Source organism: Lineus longissimus, chromosome 5, assembly GCF_910592395.1.
Source record: "Lineus longissimus chromosome 5, tnLinLong1.2, whole genome shotgun sequence".
In the NCBI taxonomy this organism is placed as follows: domain Eukaryota; kingdom Metazoa; phylum Nemertea; class Pilidiophora; order Heteronemertea; family Lineidae; genus Lineus; species Lineus longissimus.
In genome coordinates, this window is record NC_088312.1 from 21702516 (window position 1) to 21721579 (window position 19064).

Genomic DNA, 19064 nt, shown 5'->3' on the forward strand with positions numbered 1-19064 from the left:
ACGAATGTATCAGACGAATTAGTTATTCTTTTTCCTAAAGCGTCACGAGGCGATGGTTTTTATTGGCAAGCTACCGAAAAATAACGTGTTTCAAGTATCATGCTAACTTAATATGCAATACGTGAACCGAGCTGCTAATATCTCGGATGTGGTTGGGTTTATAGGTAATTACAGGGTTCGATGTTAGGCCATGATATCTTGAAGAAAATAATGTAACGTGCATTCGACCGTTCCTTACACTTATTTGATAATGAATGGCTTCATGTTCATTTTAAAACAGGTTATGTTTTCACATCCAGCCCAGTAATTGTCTAAGAATACGATTCAGCAGAAAGTCCATCGTCTGAACGAGTGTCAGTATTCGCGATAACAGCACTTGACTCCAGCCCCAGTCGTTTGTATGGATTTAGTTAGCTTATACGGTATCGGGTGTATATCCAAAGTAATAGAATAAGCCATTGGTATGGATTCCCTAACAATACCAATTATTCGATCCGGGATGGACTGCTCTGGTCAATTACCCGATACTGTTTATTGGTTTGATGTCGTCTGCGGTCAATGAACATGGTGAATGGTTTGTAAAAAAATCTTTGCCCATTTATATCGTTTGGGGAAAAAAGGTTTCGATGCCAAACATCTGTTCAGTTGCTCAAATGGCTTCTTCTTTATGAAAAGTAATCGTCCATTTCGCCCATTTCGCCCATTTCTTTGTACGTGTACGCGTATTTTTGTAGGATTGTTCCATCTATTTTGCTGAAAAACACACTGAGCATGGTCTCAAGATCCGAAAGCAGTTAGCTGGAAAAGGGTGAATTCAATTACACAATCTGTCAGCAATCATTTGGGAATAAGACAACTTTGGCAGCTATATTATTCTTTTCAGTCTCGAATTTCCGTATCAATATTCATATTTCATTAAATATTAATCAACTGACAGTAATAATGTCAATCCATGACGTTTGGTCGGATTTAGTCAATTCTCTGCTAACCATAATAAAAGTAACCAAACATTTCCGATATTTACAATAATAATGGAAATTAAGTGATAATTATTTGTGATAATCTAATTAAAGATGCATTTACTTTGTCAGCCTCAATGCATAAATCCAGTTGACCCTACAAGTAGGATATTTGTTCAGTAAATACAAGTGCATGGTTAATGTGAATTATTGCCGTATTTACGGTAACCATGGTCATGAATCTGGCTCGGAGTCGATCAGCTATCGCATTGCCCTCCGCGATCAGGGCCTGGGTATACTCGTTGGAGAAGAAAGCATTAGCACCATCACTTTCAGTCACGGCGAGGATCAGAGTCGGTTGCCGTATTTACGGTAACCATGGTCATGAATCTGGCTCGGAGTCGATCAGCTATCGCATTGCCCTCCGCGATCAGGGCCTGGGTATACTCGTTGGAGAAGAAAGCATTAGCACCATCACTTTCAGTCACGGCGAGGATCAGAGTCGGTTGCCGTATTTACGGTAACCATGGTCATGAATCTGGCTCGGAGTCGATCAGCTATCGCATTGCCCTCCGTGATCAGGGCCTGGGTATACTCGTTGGAGAAGAAAGCATTAGCACCATCACTTTCAGTCACGGCGAGGATCAGAGTCGGTTGCCGTATTTACGGTAACCATGTGTTATTGTACCGTATTAACATGTGACCCCGCAATATACCAAAACAACCTATAAAAATGTTGTAATTTTCAACATTGATCCAAAGACATCATCGTCACCAACAACAACAATTGTGTTCCCTCAGGATTAACCTCGTATAGCGCACAGAGAAGGCGACAGTGTCCGCTTCACATAACACTTCGCTTCTAAATAATCGAGTCAATCTTGAATATCATCACATTCCCATAAATATTTTCATCCCGGAACGAAAACCCTTAACATGACTGTGGTGGTCGAGTTTTCAAAAATAGTGTTTCAAAATACTAAACTCGATAATAATAGCTTGTTTCTTCTGACAAAATTTTTTAAAAACAACTGTTAGTAGTGATACCGTCGGCGTGTTGATCTCTTAACTTTATTTTGTTCTGTGACGTACGTTAAAGCTAAACGCGACACTCGATAGAAGTACCAAGATGGTCAACGAAGATTTATTTCCCAACCATAGAGTATGATACATTCTTTCATGATTAATCATTGAACCATTCCCATACGCACGTGGCAAATGATAGGTGACACTTTCTCCACTCAACAGGAAGAAAGACCGTGGAATTCATCACTGTATTTAGGGCGCGGTTGACCAGCATACGAGGTGATATTTACATTCATTCGACCGTGAAATGCCGTAAGGTCGAAAATCATTGAATCATATTGGAGACTGGTGAATCTGCACCTGTGCACACGACCATGTACAAAATGAAATCATGCCACGAGAAATTTTGCAAGAATAAATGGACTCGTAGTGTCACGAATCAATTGATTTGATTTTTCCATAATCACGCCGTTGTGAAGAGGAACTTAGAGCCGAGAAGATCATGTCTAAAATGTCCTATAATGTAAAATCGTATGGGGGCCATAGGATAAGTAATAATGAACCTACTACATTTTGTTTAAACTATACGGTATACGAGTGGAATAAATCCTTCAACATTGAACTTATTTTTTCCTCATGACTACAGAGTGGAAGACTGATCCCACCAGAATGTTTTTTTCCAACGCTTTAATTTGCTCTTTTTGCATTTAAAATTTCACGGTTTCCCGCTGTTGTGGAATCAGGCCTTTAGTGTTGTCCATTTGAATCACCCGCGCATTTTCTAAATTTTGTTTTCGCATTTAGCCGTGTAAAGAGACCAGAGAAGAAGCATAGACCAGTTGAAATGGACCAATTGAAATAAAATCGTTGCCGGTTTTGATGTTAACTTTGACTTTTGATACAAAGGGAATATCGATGCCCCCTATCACCTCACACCAACTACGTCCCCACAGGATCTCATTTTCCCCCACTATTGTCATTTTAAAACGAACAAATAGGGCAAACTGGGATGGATTTCAGGTGAGGCTGGGAGTAAAAATGCGAGTTGTTTATTGTAGCGACTAGAATGGCATGTTAGTCCGAAATGCCTCTGTCATTTCACACCGACCACGTCCCCAAAGGATCCCGCCATTGTCAATTACCGTTCGCAGTAAATTCGCCAGGTTATGGAATCAATTACCGTACGCAGTAGAATCGTTAGCAGTCAGTGGAATCAATTACTGTACGCAGTACATGATTGAATATCAAATTCAAATTTCGAACAAAAGGTGTTGGACTTCTATTCTAAATGCAACCGAGAATCAAAGTGTAGTTTTCTTTCTTACAGTCGTAATCGAAATGGTCGTCATTACATCATGAAATATTATAACGCCAGCGCAACGTCCTTTAGCAAATAAGGCTTGTTATAATGCATCGATTTCGAAATACTCGAACCAAGCGTTGGCGGGCGAGTGCGAAGACTTGCTTGAAAATCGATCGCAGATGAATACCATTAATGTCAAGCTCTCTCCCCTCCTAGCATCAGAAAGTGGTACAACTGTGGATTATTTGCGCGGTAGTTGTACGGTGGTAGCCCGCAGAACCCAAACGCTCGTGGAGTAAGCAGTGTCGTTCCGTCTCATTCTTTGAAAATTGTGTGATTCTATTTCCAGATTGACAACATGAAGCTATATATTGTGGCTTGTCTATTCCTAGTCTGTGCACTACAGTTCGTAGCAAGTTACCCATATGGAGACGGTAAGCGAGTTCATTTTATATCGAATCCTTGTTTTAGATGTTCCAATCTGTTTGTGGTGGTGTAGCCATGTCAACCGTTCAAACCAACCAGTGTCGGTTGCGTGAACTTAGAAAATCATACTCAGAGCTACTATTTTTTTCTCTAAACCTCTTTCTAACTCTTAACATTCTTCTCATTTAGTTGAGAACAAATCCTATCTGAAAAACCATGTTTTAGATCAACAGCTGGTTTATGGTTGCGTAACCATGTCGAACATCTATCGAATCCGATTTAGGTTTTGCCAACCTTTGAAATATGGCGGGATAACACGAAAAGTCTCTCAATTGATTTGATTGTTGGACAACTTTTTTAAACCAAATTTATAACGAATGATTTATTGTATAAAACTGTCAAAAGCCTGGGCACAGTTTATTTCTTTGCTCTCAGGCTGATGATTATCTACCGAGTTGGTCTGATCAGAAATAGGTTGAAATAACTCCGCATTTAGGTGGTTCCAGCAAGTTGATTTGGCTGCACAACGAATTTGAAATATTTCTTATCAGAACTGCGATTGAAATGTTAATATCGTGGGATACATAGTACATTTTAAGGATACGGAACGGCCTTATAAAAAAACACCCCTAATATTCAGGGAATACTTGATATTAAGTTGCCCCACCGATGCTCCGATTCACAACTGATTTTTATAAATTTGACAGATTTATCACCGAAATGTTGCGTTTTTTCAATCCACGTTCTCTGAGGGAAATCAACAGATTTGATTGAGCGGCGGCGGGATCCCGATGGAGCCGCCGAGAAAAATTCGCACCATTCCGTAAATGGTCCCGCAAGACTTCGCTCGACGTTACATCATTCTGTTCAGAAAAAAAGTAATTTGCAATAAGTTCTCGGTTGAACGAGCGAAATATCCCAAAGGGGGAACATTCGTAAGAAGGATGAAAACTACAATTATGAGGCCACTTCAATCCCCAATCCAGTAGCGTCATCGAAACCAACTACACCCATCAAATTATTTCAACAAGAAGCACTTTAGTGATATAATAAGTTTAGTCCCGAAGAAGTGACACCATGTACCAGTGAGCCGAAATGCAGCACAAATCTTACATGTACGATTGAGAGGGCGAAGACGCTTGGGCCTTTTTTATGTCCAGTGGCATAAGTTATGACACCGACTGAGTCGCGACAAAACAAATACTTGCTGCGAAAAGATAGTTTAAATGGTAAGGTTCTGACTAAAATCGTGCTTTTAATCATTTTGTTTAAAGGTAAAGCCGATATCTTATGTTGCCTTCACCCATGTTTGAGAAATCAAATCCAACACTTAGAAGTTACAAATGCTGAATTTTAATATCTTCTCCATTGCATTAATTCCAGTTGCATGAAAGCCTTACAATCTAAAGTCTCTATCATTACGTTCTGATAATTGTCCAATCGGATATGTTTATTTGGAATCGAACCCGCGGCCTTAAAAAGGACGGCGCAGATACTAAAACCAATTGTAACTCTAGAAAACTGCGCCACTCTCAATTCTCCGGCGTTTCCATCAGTACTGCCGGACATCTTTCTATATAACACCACGTCCAATTCATCATTGCCCTAATCGTGTTCATTTGAAATCGAACCCACGGCCATACAAACGATGGTGCAGATACTTAAAGAATACATTTAGCCTACAGCACATGTTTATTGCCTCGGCCATCGTTTCTCGATCATTTCAATCACCCTACGGCCAAACGTGCTCATCATTTCCACCACGCCTTCCATCATCTTATCGGCAAGCGTTCCCGTATGAAAATCACTCGATTAGATGCGCCAGCTCCGGCGTTATTTCTATCTCAAACCGTCCCGTGGGAGGTCTGTCTGAAAAATAATTTTGTCAGACCGGATCGGTCCCTCCCATGAGATTTGCGAAGAAATCACATAGATTTTATAAGTAATCATGCAATATACTGATGAAATTCGGTAAGATATTTTTTATATTTCAACAGATTGCCAATCAACCTGACCGAGTTCTGGGTCTGTCTTTGGGGATTAAGGTCGGCAAAAGGCAGGCCGAAGTCAGTCGGAATTCGTACTGCTATAGACCTTAATCGTCGTCTTTTAGGCAACTTCCTACCGAATTATTTGATTCGGGATATGTAATGTAAGCTATAAGTAGGTTTCGGTAGGGGAAATGTTATATAAACAATATATATGACATAATCATATTCAGAAACTTCTCAACAAAGCGAATCTCCAGGCAACGATAATTGCATTCACAGTGAATAAAAACACCTTTATACTGGTGCAGCTTTATATCGTATAGTCGTCACAGACAAAGGTCAATGTATTCGATAAGTTACTATGTACTATTGCTGGTAACCTCGTTTTTAGCAGATATTCCATCGGACAACATGGTTAGGCCATTTATGGTATACCTCATGAACATGCTGTTGTGAAGCACCGGCGGGAAATCGCATTGCCGACGGTGGATGTGGAAACTATATATCGCTTACATAAAAAGAGATTTTCTTTATATCTTAATGGCATAAGCTCCCGGCAATCATATATATCATCCAATTATCTAGTTATATGTTGAAGTTAAATCCGATGTGTTCCGATATGATTGGAAGCATTATCAATTACCTGCATATATTTTGTTATCTTTTAAAGCGGAAATTGGCCAATTTTGGTGTCGCTATCTGAACATGGTGTTCAACTTTAATATTTTCATATCAATATTGCTAACAATACGAGAGCATCAGTCCATTCAGACAAACTATTTTCAAGTGCGAGCGGTCTTTCTTTAAAGACAGTACACCTTGTATTGGGCTGGGCATGAATTCTTCCAACTGCAAGGTTATGGGAAAAATAACGGGATGACTCTTCCGCTCAGCTATTGACCAATCAAAAAGCGCCTTATCTTTCCTCGGCCGGCCGTGACTTAAGCCCGATGATGTACAGAGGGTACCATGTTAATTTCTCACAATATCTACTGTTGATCCAGCCAGTTCTATATTGGCTCTCCTTCCTTAAGTGATATTGTTAATAAACTGTGACAGCGGAGGGACTTCATATAGTTTATTGGTGTCGATATTTGCAGTAACCCCACTAATTGTACATGAAATAGCAAGTATACTGCAATAATATGGTCTCGGGCTATCAAAGCGAAAACGCGGCATTTCGAGCTCACTCGACAATGAGTTTTTGTGTGATTTCAACAATATTGTATAGCGCAAGGACCCAACAGTTACTTTCCTCTGGTATATTTTTGTTTCTTCTCGACGCTTGAAATTGAATATTCGGGTAAAATATCAAGAATATTGTTTTGCCCGAATATGCAAAAGGTTGCTTAGGATGGAACGCATGTGTCTATATCGCTGGTGTGCCCATCTATCCTTCTCCTATGTATTGGACACAAGTTGGCGACCTTTTCTGAATGTACGGCCAGTCACACTGTTTGTGAAACAATACAACATTGGTCTTAGCTCAGCTAAAATGGAAGCGAGATGTTGTTGAGTATGAAAGGTGTCGTGGTTGGCATTGTGTCGCATCGTCACTTCTCTTTGTTGTCGCGGAACAGCTCCAAAGTCATTGTCCAGCAGAAGCCTCACGCATGAATGATCTTTGATTTAACACAATGGAACAGTTGAGAGGGCCGGTTTGTGTTGAATGATAATAGGCTTAAGAGGGCGATAAACGTAAGACGAACAATCGATCTTCCCTTTTTAATTTATTTCGTCCCAATTGATTGAATGCCTGATTGCCGGAACCTTCCATCTTGATCCAAAGCATCCAAGGCTTTGTTCAATTCCGATGAACAAGATGAACTGTTGTGGAGTGAGTTTCATCGCAAACCAGTGATCAAGCGCCAGCTAATTTCAATTACTTCTTGGCGGAGTAATCAAGACGGATTGAGCCTGTGCAATTGACCGTATAATGCCGCCGTGTTCGAGGGAATGGCGATCCTCTGTGATAACCCGAAGACATTGCGCTACTTATTGTAAACAGCCATGTTAAAGTACAAGGGTGAAACGTGTTGGGAGGGTTCATCATATTTGTGGGGCCTTCAGTTTTGAGAAGACCAGAAAGTGATCAGGGATGGTTGCGCCATCGGTTTCAGCAGGAACGATCGTGTAAGGTCCTTACGTTACTATTGTAAATAAATTTACCAAAGGAGACGCTTTTGTTTGTCTCTTGGGCCGATTGAAAAACTGTACCCAGCTTTGTTCGAATATGTTTGAGTTGGTCGCTGCAGATCTGTCAACACAACTTCACCGCACCGGACGTGCCAAATGAAGCAAAGCATGATCAATCTGAAAGTTTGGGAAGAATAAAGTCCCGGTCTCTCTCCTGTTAAAGTATTTCGCCAGTTCTGTTTCTCTAAAGGCACTCTATTTCATACAACCTCATACAACCATTCATCCTGTACAGTCTCCTTTCCATCCCTCTTAATCTCGGATAAGGGAGATTAGAGAGACTTTATCGAGGTCGACATCAAACAAATTTGGATCCCAACGGCTGGGTTTTCAAACAAAGATGATATCTAACCCAAGAAAAGCATCGCACATAATATCCGCAGGGGAGATGCACGAAACGAAAAACTGTTTCCACATCGGTTCAAGTAAAGAGGAAAATCGGTATGTTTACAATTCTATTTGATCCGACGATTTTTTATTTGGAGAATACAGGTAGCAAGAAGAGGTCCTGTAACGCGACCCTCCTCCTTCAATCACATTTAGGTACCATCAGGTCCCCTCCTACACCAGAGATCCCATATCCACGTATTCACCATCCTTTCAGCAGAAACCTTACGCGAAATTTTAAAAAACACCAGCGAGATTTCTTTTATCGACGATGCGCAACTTCCCCATCAACAAGATTTTTATGCCTTTAATGCTCTAAAAGAATGAAGCTGGTGGAATTGCAACCTACTCCGCAAATGCGACGTAACATTAGCTAGATTTCGGCGTTTGGTTATGCACTAGGTTTTTGGATTAGGAGAGTATAAAACATCGGTTCTGTGTTAATGTACTTCCGGTAAAGGCATCACTGCCAGTCAATCGTTTTTACAATGTTCTCGCTTGGAGACCAGTTTCAGTTGATTAAGTAACGTGACGACTTTGTGTGGCTTGAGGAAAACATCATCTCTCTCAAAGAAAGTCCTGATTTGGTTGGCTTCTCTTCTTTAACATGTTTAAACCTTATCTACATACTTCTAGGTTGAAACACAACGGATGTAACAATGCCTCTGCACCTTGACTGAAGTGATACTTCACTTAAAGCTGTATTTTATGAGATGACTACTTCAGAATTCAGCCTTGGGTTCATAAAGGGAAATGACACATGGCGCTGCTTGAATTTAGTGTAGCTCTTGCCGGGGATGAAATTCACGGTAGATTCTGAAAGATAATTAGCATTTTCGCCGCAGAATCCTCATTGTTGCACTCACATTACCCATGGCCCCAGTAAATGTTGGCCAAAATATGAAATGCACTCCCGATTTCTGTTGTGTCATAGCTTAAGGCTTATATTCCTTGAAATGTTTCTGTTTGTAATCGCAGTCATTACCGAATTGACGGGCTTTCATCCCATCGGGGACGTCGAGTTTGTTAAGTTCGGGTTCAGGGGTTTTCTTCAATACGCTGAATTAAAATATCGGCACATTTTTCAACCTTCGCTAGCTGAAATCTGTTTAATGCCCAGGGAAATAATGAAATATGCATATATACGCGGTTAGACTATCGAAAACTGATAAATCCAATATAACTACGCTAATATTCTAACATTTCCAGTTTTGAATATTTTGTATGAATTTCACGCAGAGTTCTCTCATTGTAAGTCTCGTTTTATCTCTTTTTTACCGCTGAAAACCTAAATGGTTTTGTCACCCACACCTAGTAAATATCACAGAATACATTACCACTGTATTTACAGTACATGTATTTACTGAAAATTCTTGGTACAAGCTGATTACTAAATAACGCGAAAAAAAACATGGACTTATCAAAGTAACACAGCTTTGTTTGTTTATCGGGCGTCCCAGGCACTATCATTGTTGGAGGAAAGGTCATCAACAATTGCCTAAAATGCCATGTTCTTGTTTATTCAACTACGTTTGAGAAAAAAGGGGCTTACCTATAACATTCTTTTTGTATCTTCTATATTCTGTAAATTTGTCTCGATAGGAAAATTCGCCTCTATATTTATTCTTTGTCTGTTAATTTTGATAGACCAAAAAGGTGGGAAATATGTTGGACCGTACGATATTTGCTCTAGCTGACTCAGCCCGACTCATAATTACCCTTTGGTTGCAAACGAGTAGGTTGTTTTTTGAGAACATGGTCGGGTTTTTCACGGGCCATGCAAATGCCGACACCAGCGAATTAAGTGACCTGCATTAAGTAAACTGTACATTTTTCCTTTTCATTAAGCTTCAAAAGAAAACAATTATTTGTCTATATTAGAGCCTCTTTATCAGTTTCCCATCAGCAATTTCAATTACTTCCCTTAATTAAAACTTGCATACAAAAAGAAAAGAAGAAAAAAGATTGCCTCCACCAACAACCACACGCGACGTTCAATATGCAGACATGGTCTTATCTTTACTATCACCATAAAACACATCGCCATCGATGAATAATTTAGATCTCGTGTAATAGCGATATGTTCTATGTCGTGACCTGTTAGAATGGTACTTCACAAACCATATTGTAGTCGAGTAAGCCGGGTTGATGTATCTTCCACAAACGTGTCCCCTTTCACTTGTCGTTTGTGACATGAAGAACGAACACGTCATTTTTATAGAGTCGGCTATACTGGCGATTCCCAATGTCACATTTCACCTTCACGTCGTGTTTTCAAGCCCGTGACCTGTGAAACATGACATGTGACAATGTGAATATGTGCCTGCCACATGCTGGAATCTCCATATTTGTGGAAGACTGTCGGCGTAGTATTGAAGTGCACGACACCTCCCATTTCGGGCCATGGACGGGGAAGATGTAAATTCGACACCAACTTTCTTTCGTTGGTTTTCATTTTCGTTGAACTTTAAATTGGAGGGATAAACTGAGAGCTATCTATTTATTTTAGCTTTGATTTGGCCAAAACACCGATATGTTGGTGTGAGGGCTATGACATATGTGAATTTAAGATCGAATGATTATGATGACCTAAATAACACTCCACTCTCCTGAACACTGCTGAAGAGACGGGGGTACAGTTTAGTATCAAACTGTCATATTCCTCTTCGCCGGTGCCTGAACAATATCAGTCAGACATGCCCCGGGAGCACACACCCAAAGTGAGTATCACGGTTACCAATAGTGGCTTGGGTAGTTGTTACCAATCCGCATGTGATGGATTACCCATGTCTTCGGTAGCTCAACAGTATATAATTCGATACTAAAGTCGACTCTTCTCAAGTACTCGATCACAACTCCACGATCTATCCCTAGTAACTAAGCAAGTTGTTACCGTGGTTACTGTTTTGATGGTAGGAGAAGTCGTGTACCGCAGGAACGTACTTTTGAAAGTTTGAAAGAGTACGCAGACGATACTGTAGCGAAGAGTGGGTGTAGGTTTCCTTGCAATGTACCTTTGGGGAAGGGAGGAAATAGTAATGCATACGAAATGGCCATAAGATCTGACTCGGAGTTCTTTAGTTTCATGGAGCAAATGCGGCCCTTTAAACAATGTAAGCAATGATAAGTTGCTCGAAGGAACGATTCGCCTTTTGTCAACGACAGTAGAATGGTACTTGTTATGGTGTACGTTGTCGTACATGTGGCCTACATGGCCTTTGAACAATATTGAGCTCAGAAAATGATACAATAAAACATGACATACATGGTTGTGTATGATACTCCTCGTCTCTCTTAATTGATTTCTCAACAGATGAGAGATAAAGTGATCAGTCTATTCCTGACCCAGTGATTGATCGCATCTAGATCCTATATTTATCTCTTGGATGCTCATCTACCCTTGGCTTTGTAGTAGTGTATATCAATCTCTTGACAAAGCTGCCGCTACAATGATTGATGTTCAGACCTTTGTAAAGTTTCAATGGCTTCAACTATAGCTTTCGCGTTGCCTTAACCGTTTCGTTTGTATGTGTGGTGGGAGATACGGCATATCCCCGTCAGTTTAGCCCATTAGTATCCAATTACCCCAGAAAGTATCTACTCCTTATCGGTAAACATGAAAAATGATTTCAGTTGAATAAGGACGACCATGGATACCGGGATTTCCATACAAAAGCTCTTCTGCAAGCAAATACAAGTTATATGATGTCACATTATCGGAAGAGGCCCAGAGTGTTACCAAAGAACATTAATCACCATGTTACATGTTAAGGCTCAAGGTCAAGTCTTATACATCAGGGAAACCAAGATAATTTTTTCATAGCAAGTGACAGCAAGTAAAAAAACCTCCCGTGTGACCCATACATGTGTACATACATATGGCGTTCTGCTATTTCGGAAGGTTTTATACGTTAAGCTGACTACTCGTCAAACAGGAGTGATGTTTTTTTACCCATGACACATGTAATCGTGATTATGGCGAGTGCCGGTCAAGTCGTTATACACTCAAATAACGTGTTTTCTAATGTTGCATCGGCGTACGCAGCCCATAATTTATGAGATCGAATACAAACTCGCCAGGTAAACTCGCAGGTTAATTTTCAATATAATGATTTTCATTTGAACAATTGATATCAAATCTGGTTGTGTGAGTTATTTATCAACTTAGTATGGTTAGAAGGACAGATTATGCACCATTTGTTTTCGATAATTCCTATGATTAAAATGTTCCGACTGGATTGCTATTACCATGGAAATAAAGCAAATAAGTAAATAACAAAACAGTCAATTTTCAGATGACAATAAAATATCTAAATTAGTAAAAGATGCAATAATCATTACCAAGGATACGCATATTGGGGTCATTAGGGCTAATTGATGTTGGCTTTTGACGTAATTGGGACATTTATTAATATCTGTTATCATTACCTTTTAATGAAATAATCATTTAATGCCATTTGCGTTTTTGTGTCTTATTTGAACTTTTCCATGCCATTTAACGTGATTTTAGACAAATTGAAAATATATTTTTTCCACAAGGCACGAATTACTTGTAGGACGCACTCATAAGGCATGGGTCCACTATTATCTTTCCCGCTGTGGTCACTTCAGCGGGAAAACTCCGCTCGGCTGCTGCCTGAGTCTTTAGTACCCGCCAGCGCGATTGATTGGCGTATCAGTATCAGTGAGCTGTTGAGCTATTAGCTCAGGTCCGGTGATGGACATCGAGCTTGAAATTGAGAAAGGTTAATGACTATAACTGTCTCATGAAAATGACCTTCAGCGACCAACAGTATACCTGTACATGTATATTGCAATGATACTCTTCTTGTGTATATTAACAAGTATTAACTCAGCCATTACGCAATTTTTCTTCTGCGTTCAGATTTTCATAACCATTATAACCTCAAGTCGTGCGCCGCGACAAAATCGGCTGTTTGTTGCAGGTCTTCGGCTGTTCTCCATAGCTTAGTCTTCAGTGACAATGGCTCTGGCCAAAATTCTTGTCTTCTTTTCATCAAGGGACAGTCCTTCAGAATGTGCCTTGGCGTTTGGTCGCCGAGTCCACATTCGCAGGAAGCAGTTGGATGGAGCCCAAGTCTCTTCAGGTGCTGGTGGAGTTTGCAGTGGCCTGTACGGAGTCGATAGATGGAGACTTGGCCTTTTCTGACAAGTTGGTGGATGCTGTCTTTCCATGGCTGGTACCAGTCAGTGTCGTCTCTCCATTGGTTTTTTAGCTTCGTCTTGAGTAATGTTTTTGATACCGGTAGGTCATTCTGGTTTTTGTTTGGTGCTGCTTGCTACCTTCCTTCGCCAAGTGATCTGCTCATTCATTTCCTGGTACTCCTACGTGAGCTGGTATCCATTGGAGGACTACTCTTCTGTCTTGAAGAAGACTACTTAGGTTCTTCAGTAGATTTTCCGTCAGTTGGTCTGATGTTGCAGCCATAAGGGCCTGTAATGCAGACAGAGAGTCGGTCAGCAGGACGAGATTGTCTCCTACATCTTCTTGGGTGGTGATCAGATAGTCAGTGGCTGAGGTTAGGGCTTGCATCTCAGCTCTGTAGTTTGAGCAGAGAATGCCGGATGGTACGGTATGGAGTGGGAGCTTCTGTCTTGAAGTTTGATAAAAACACCACTTCCTCCATTGCTAACTGCATTTTGAGATGAGCCATCTGTATAGACGTGTGTCCAGGTACTATGGGGATACTTTCTGTCTATCATCTCGAGGGTGAGTGCCTTCTGGACTTCTGGCCTTGCGGATCCTTTTTGCTCGAGGCCTAGAACATGGAACTCTATCTCTGGAAGATTACGTTCCCTTGACCGGTTGGAGATTGTGAGGTCTTCGCATAGATCAGATTCGCTTTCCAGTCAGATGGGTCTTCAACCGGTTACTTTTTTCTCCCTGTATCAGAGTCTTGTATTCTCTCCTTAACTCCAGGGGTTGAATGGCAGCTGTTTTCTCCATGTCCCTAATTGGTGTGCTTCGCATTCCTCCAAGGATGATTCTAAGGCCCATATTTTGCACTTTGTCCAGCTTTGCTTTGGTAATGTCAGATGCAGTTACCCATGTGGCAGAGGCGTACTCCATGATTGGTCTTACTGCCCCTATATATACTTGTCTGAGGATTTCGGTCGTGGCTCCCCAAGTCGTTCCTGCCACCTTTTTCATCAGTGATAATTTCTTGATAGCCTTTTCCTGGATTGCTTTGATGTGTGGGTTCCATGTCAGGCGCTTGTCTATGGTTCCTCCTAGGAAGACAGTTGATTCCACTTGGGGTATTGGTTGTGTTCCCATGTGAAGGTTGATTTCTTCCTTCTTCGTTGGTAATGAGAAAAGGATGCTGGCCATCTTAGCAATGTTGACATCAACGAACCACTTTTTCGCCCAGAGTTCCATTTGGTTTACCATGGTCTGAGATCGCTTGATGGCTGTTGATACATATCGGCAGGCAGTCCAAGCTGCAAGGTCGTCTGCGTGGAGTGTGTTGCCAATATGTTCTTCAAAGGATGCTGTGATGGTATCGATGTACACCAAAAAAAGGGTGGGTGAGATATCTCCTCCTTGTGGAACGCCTTCTCTCAAATTCACGAGGTTGCTGGTGGTACCATCAATTTTCACTCTTGCGCTGCGGTTGTGAAGGAAGTTTCGTAGCCAGTTGTGCATTTTCCCTTGGATTCCTATCTCGAGTAACTTCAGGAGAAGCCCTTCTTGGCTGATTTAGATCTTGCCGGGAGTAATTTCCTTGTTCGTCAAAGCATTCCTCCAACCACCGTCGACCGAATAGGAAATCTATCCGCTCTCCATGTCGTAACACATAGACATGACGGGGACCATTTTCCTTGTTTGCTGCAACAGCATTAGGTTCACGTGCCTTTCCTTTGCCGTCTTGTCAACCTTGGCATATACATGTATTGGGATGGTTGACTTGAGTAGTTCAGGAGTGTTATTAGTAGTGTGACTGTTGTATATTGTCTCATAAACTGATACCTCATTCTCCATTGGCTCAGGCTCGCTGCAGGCGGCAGCATAATATGGTCGTTGCACATGTTTTATCCATGTATCCGTCTCTGCTGTAGGTTCCGTATAAGCCAAAGGGAACCTGCCCGATATCCCAGTCAGCCAAGACGTCCCCTCACTCCAACCATATATCTCCTTTGTTTTCTCATTCACAAGGATAAAGTCTCCAGGGAAGAGGTCCAGCTCATCGGGGTAAAATGCGCTGTTTATACCTAGGACCTTTTTAACCTCTGTATCCCGACTTCTCGGATCTCTTGAGTTCAGTCTGAAATCCCATCCAGTCTGAGCAGTTGTATTGACCCTATGGGCCAAACTCTCCAACATGGCTTTGTGTTTTGGGTAGAACTTATAGGCAAGTGACAAGTGCAGCTGTTTCTTGTAGTTTTCTAGCGTTACGCCTATTGACTTGGCCTCCTCTGCTAAGTCTGTCTCTACTTTCTTCATAAATTGTTCACCCTCCTCTGTTACAAACATTCCAATAAAATTATCTGATGCAAAGTATTCTAAGCCAAGTCTATGAGATTCATTGGTGAATCTGTCAATCACCTTTTCGAAGAGCTTCACCATCACGTCAACTTTTGAGTCCTCTACCTTGAACATAGGACACAATGTTATGTGAGGGAAGTAGTTATGCGCCTTATTCCGCCCACGTTTAGCAGCAGAAGTCACCCAGAAATCTTGCAAATCTCGCAACAGATTACCCTTTGGGCACAAGTAGACAAAGTAGTCTCTAGGAGTGTTCATATCAAGGCATGGATCATTTAAGTGGGATAACAACCAATCAGTTGCCAGCTGAACCCCATTGTTGCCTGTTGCAGCAAGGGCCTTCTCCACTCTTTCTTTAGGAAATCCCATATGCATGAGGGTTTGGAGAGGAGCCGCATCCTGCTTGCGAATACTTGGGAGGCGACTCCTTCCACTTTTTGGAGAGGAAGTTGCCATTTTCACTTTTACGCAATGAAATATGAGAAGGCACGACTGAAAGAGCAGTATTGTACATGGTGTTGCATTTTGGATTAGAGTTCACCAGTTTATTGGAAAACTCGCTGCTCTGGTGTTTGTAATACGACAGCGAATATTCAATGAAATCAGAAACATTTGAAAAAAGACCTTTCCGAGTGTGGGGGAGTTTTACAGTTCATCCTTTCAGTACCTGGGACCAAATTTTTCGGAATAAACGATGCAGTATTACTTGTTTTCAATAATGTGTTTTATAGATTTGTCATGAAGCCATGCCCCCTTCAAATGAGTTTTTAACCATTAAAAGCGTATCGCAGAATATCGGGGAAATCAAGATTTGACTGGCCTGGATGTAACAACACAATAATTCAAGTGAACCCTGAATTGAAATTGGGACGACAATATAATACAGTCAGAATGCAGGTTTAATGATTTGATTCCGGTAACGGAGATCTTTTTAGCATAGTTCGTTTTGTGAAAGTGTTGTTTTTGGAACTGGATTTTACCCATTAAATATACGTACGCTGAGTAAATCTCAGCGTTTGTTGATCAGCAATCCAATGTCGATAACGAGCATTAGGTAATCAGTACGGAGTGCAAAAGTTTTTGTTTCCGTTTCTGGGCAATAGGTTACATGAACTGAAACCTCTTCGAACCTCGTACCCCCGTGACTCGATCCGCGTGATCCATAAATAGATCACGTGTTTCAACCACCTTAGTGCCTTAACGAGAGGGATACAATTATGTCCAGTTGCTTATAGACCAGACAACAATTATCTTTCATTATTGCCAAAATGATATTAACAAGAAATTAACCAAAAAAAATAACAAGATACAAAGATAATATCATCCCGCCGCCACTGTCATATATAATGGGAATCCACATTCCGATATTATCATGAAACTACTAATATAGCCCAAGAGTTACATCTCACGCATCACATTGAAAGTTATACGTACATTTAATTACAGAATTGAGTTTACTTGCACGACAGGGTCGTATTGCCACCTCATATAAACCACCGCCTACTCGTCATATGTGTCAGTTTGGTCATATCGTAATAAACTCTGCGTGACATATCGGAATAACAAGACGCTGACGGCGACCCATGTTTTTATCAAATGGATCTGAATGAAGGTGCACCAGTCGAGTTAATGAAAACTCAGTGCAGCATACTCGTTTCTTTCGGGAAAAGCTAAGACAACATATGTTCCCTCGTCTGGCTCTATCTGTGATGTATTCTACTGGTTATGATGATGTGCTATGAATACTGTGGGTACATGGACGTCCATTAACCGGCGTAGAAGTTTGAAATGTCCTAGATAGAATGCCCTGGGAATAAAATATTATATTATGCGCTTTAATCTCTGAGCCATTGACGATCATGGCCTCTATAAAACCATATATCACCGTCATAATACAACAGGGCCGGACACTTTTTACAGGGGATAATTTCTCATCGTACACCGGCAAAGAGCAATCTGCAATTCGATCTTCACTGGGCTATAAATCTAACCTTAGGAGTTGAAGGAATTTCTCGGGAAACTTTGATTACATATTGTATTCTTCTGTTCGATTTAACTCCTCTCATTCTAAGATAATATTTAATACCCTGTATTTTCTTCCTTCCTGTGGTACGTGATAGATTATCATCTTCCTGTCATACACAAAAATGTAATCATTGCTTTCGCCTTTCCATCACTGAAATAGGTGTGTTTATTTTCCTGTAATCAAAGCACTATAATATGAGCACTTTTCGCCGTCTCTGCGAATGCGAGAATGACCCCTCCGGCATTCTGGAAATCCAATTATTTTGAAGCGTTTATAAACCCAATGGCATTGCGATAATTTCCTCTATCACCGACCTCTCATTGCTCAAAGCGAGTGCCATGTTCAGTGAGCTTCTTCCAAGGCTAGCTGGTATTGATGTGTTGCGCGCCGATGTGTTGTCGTTTTTTCCCTTTTTCTCTGTTTCATTAGTTGTAGCTGCCGAACTGCTACCATTGACCTTGCAAGAGAGATGTTCGGCGGTACTTGCCTAGATGTACAGTCCGTACGTGCTACGACCTATTTCCACAAGCATTTGTGGCGGTAGTTGATAAAACTTGGAATCAGTGAAACCATGTAACCTGTGCTAAACCATGGAATAGTCAGTACTAAACCGTGGAATCACTGTGCAAGTACCGCGTGAAATATGGTGCGTTCCTTCCACAATTTATATCCTTCCAACTGCCAATCTCGTCCCAGCTGACTTTATTGATAGCAATTTGCCAGTAGTTCCAGAAAACACCTTTTTGTGGAGGTTGACGTCATCATGGAATGGATTTGAAATGCATTGTTGTCGTTAAACCACCATTTGTGGCTGCTCTTTACATCTTGACCCTCAATTGCCACAGACACAGTCAAAGTATCACTACGTCACTGTTGACATAACACTACCAACGTACAGAGCCTGTGGACTGCGTGAAATCCGCGGAAATAAATGCTTGTGGTCATCAGTAATTACACAAGGCTGGTTTACCGGTGCGGTACAAAAGACGAAAAACGCATCATCGCTTATACTTATTTGTAGGTCGAGTCGGGCATGTTTAATCAAATGAAAAGGTCAATAAAATTTGTTTACATTGTTTGTACTGCGTCGTCAGCTCTTCGTAAGGCTTCCGAATCCTGCAGAATATCCCCTTATGCTTGAACATGTTAAGACAGAGCTTCAAATAACCGTCAAACATACCAGCATGGACTGCCTGCAGGCAGGACAAAATTTGAAACGGATCTATTTTTTTCTCCTATCCTT

At 41.0% G+C, this 19064-nt stretch overlaps 2 protein-coding genes across 6 annotated transcripts in view; one reads left to right on the forward strand and one right to left on the reverse strand.

The window, feature by feature from the left end:
• The window catches only part of LOC135488388 (uncharacterized), a 121087-nt gene that overhangs the window by 51898 nt on the left and 50125 nt on the right, over positions 1 to 19064 (forward strand). For 2 of the 5 annotated variants that reach the window (XM_064772982.1, XM_064772984.1), the window contains exon 2: positions 3638 to 3722. In XM_064772982.1, the coding sequence (XP_064629052.1) occupies positions 3647 to 3722 (76 nt within the window). In that variant the 5' untranslated portion in view covers positions 3638 to 3646. Of the gene's footprint in view, positions 1 to 3501; positions 3723 to 19064 lie in introns of those variants that run through there. The other 3 variants (XM_064772981.1, XM_064772983.1, XM_064772986.1) reach the window with 3 other exon arrangements.
• Positions 14900 to 16243, reverse strand: LOC135487681 (ecdysteroid-phosphate phosphatase-like). The gene is made up of 2 exons (XM_064771720.1): positions 15199 to 16243; positions 14900 to 15130 (listed from the first exon to the last, which is right to left on the reverse strand). The coding sequence occupies exons 1-2, from the start codon at positions 16168 to 16170 to the stop codon at positions 14900 to 14902; spliced, it is 1203 nt and encodes a 400-aa protein (XP_064627790.1). The 5' UTR covers positions 16171 to 16243.

Coding starts and splice junctions, on each gene's coding strand:
- LOC135487681 (XM_064771720.1), bottom strand. CDS start 16,170: ATGCATATGGGATTTCCTAAAGAAAGAGTGGAGAAGGCCCTTGCTGCA. Junction 15,131..15,198: donor AGTCAACCATCCCAATACAT/GTATATGCCAAG, acceptor GCAGCAAACAAG/GAAAATGGTCCCCGTCATGT.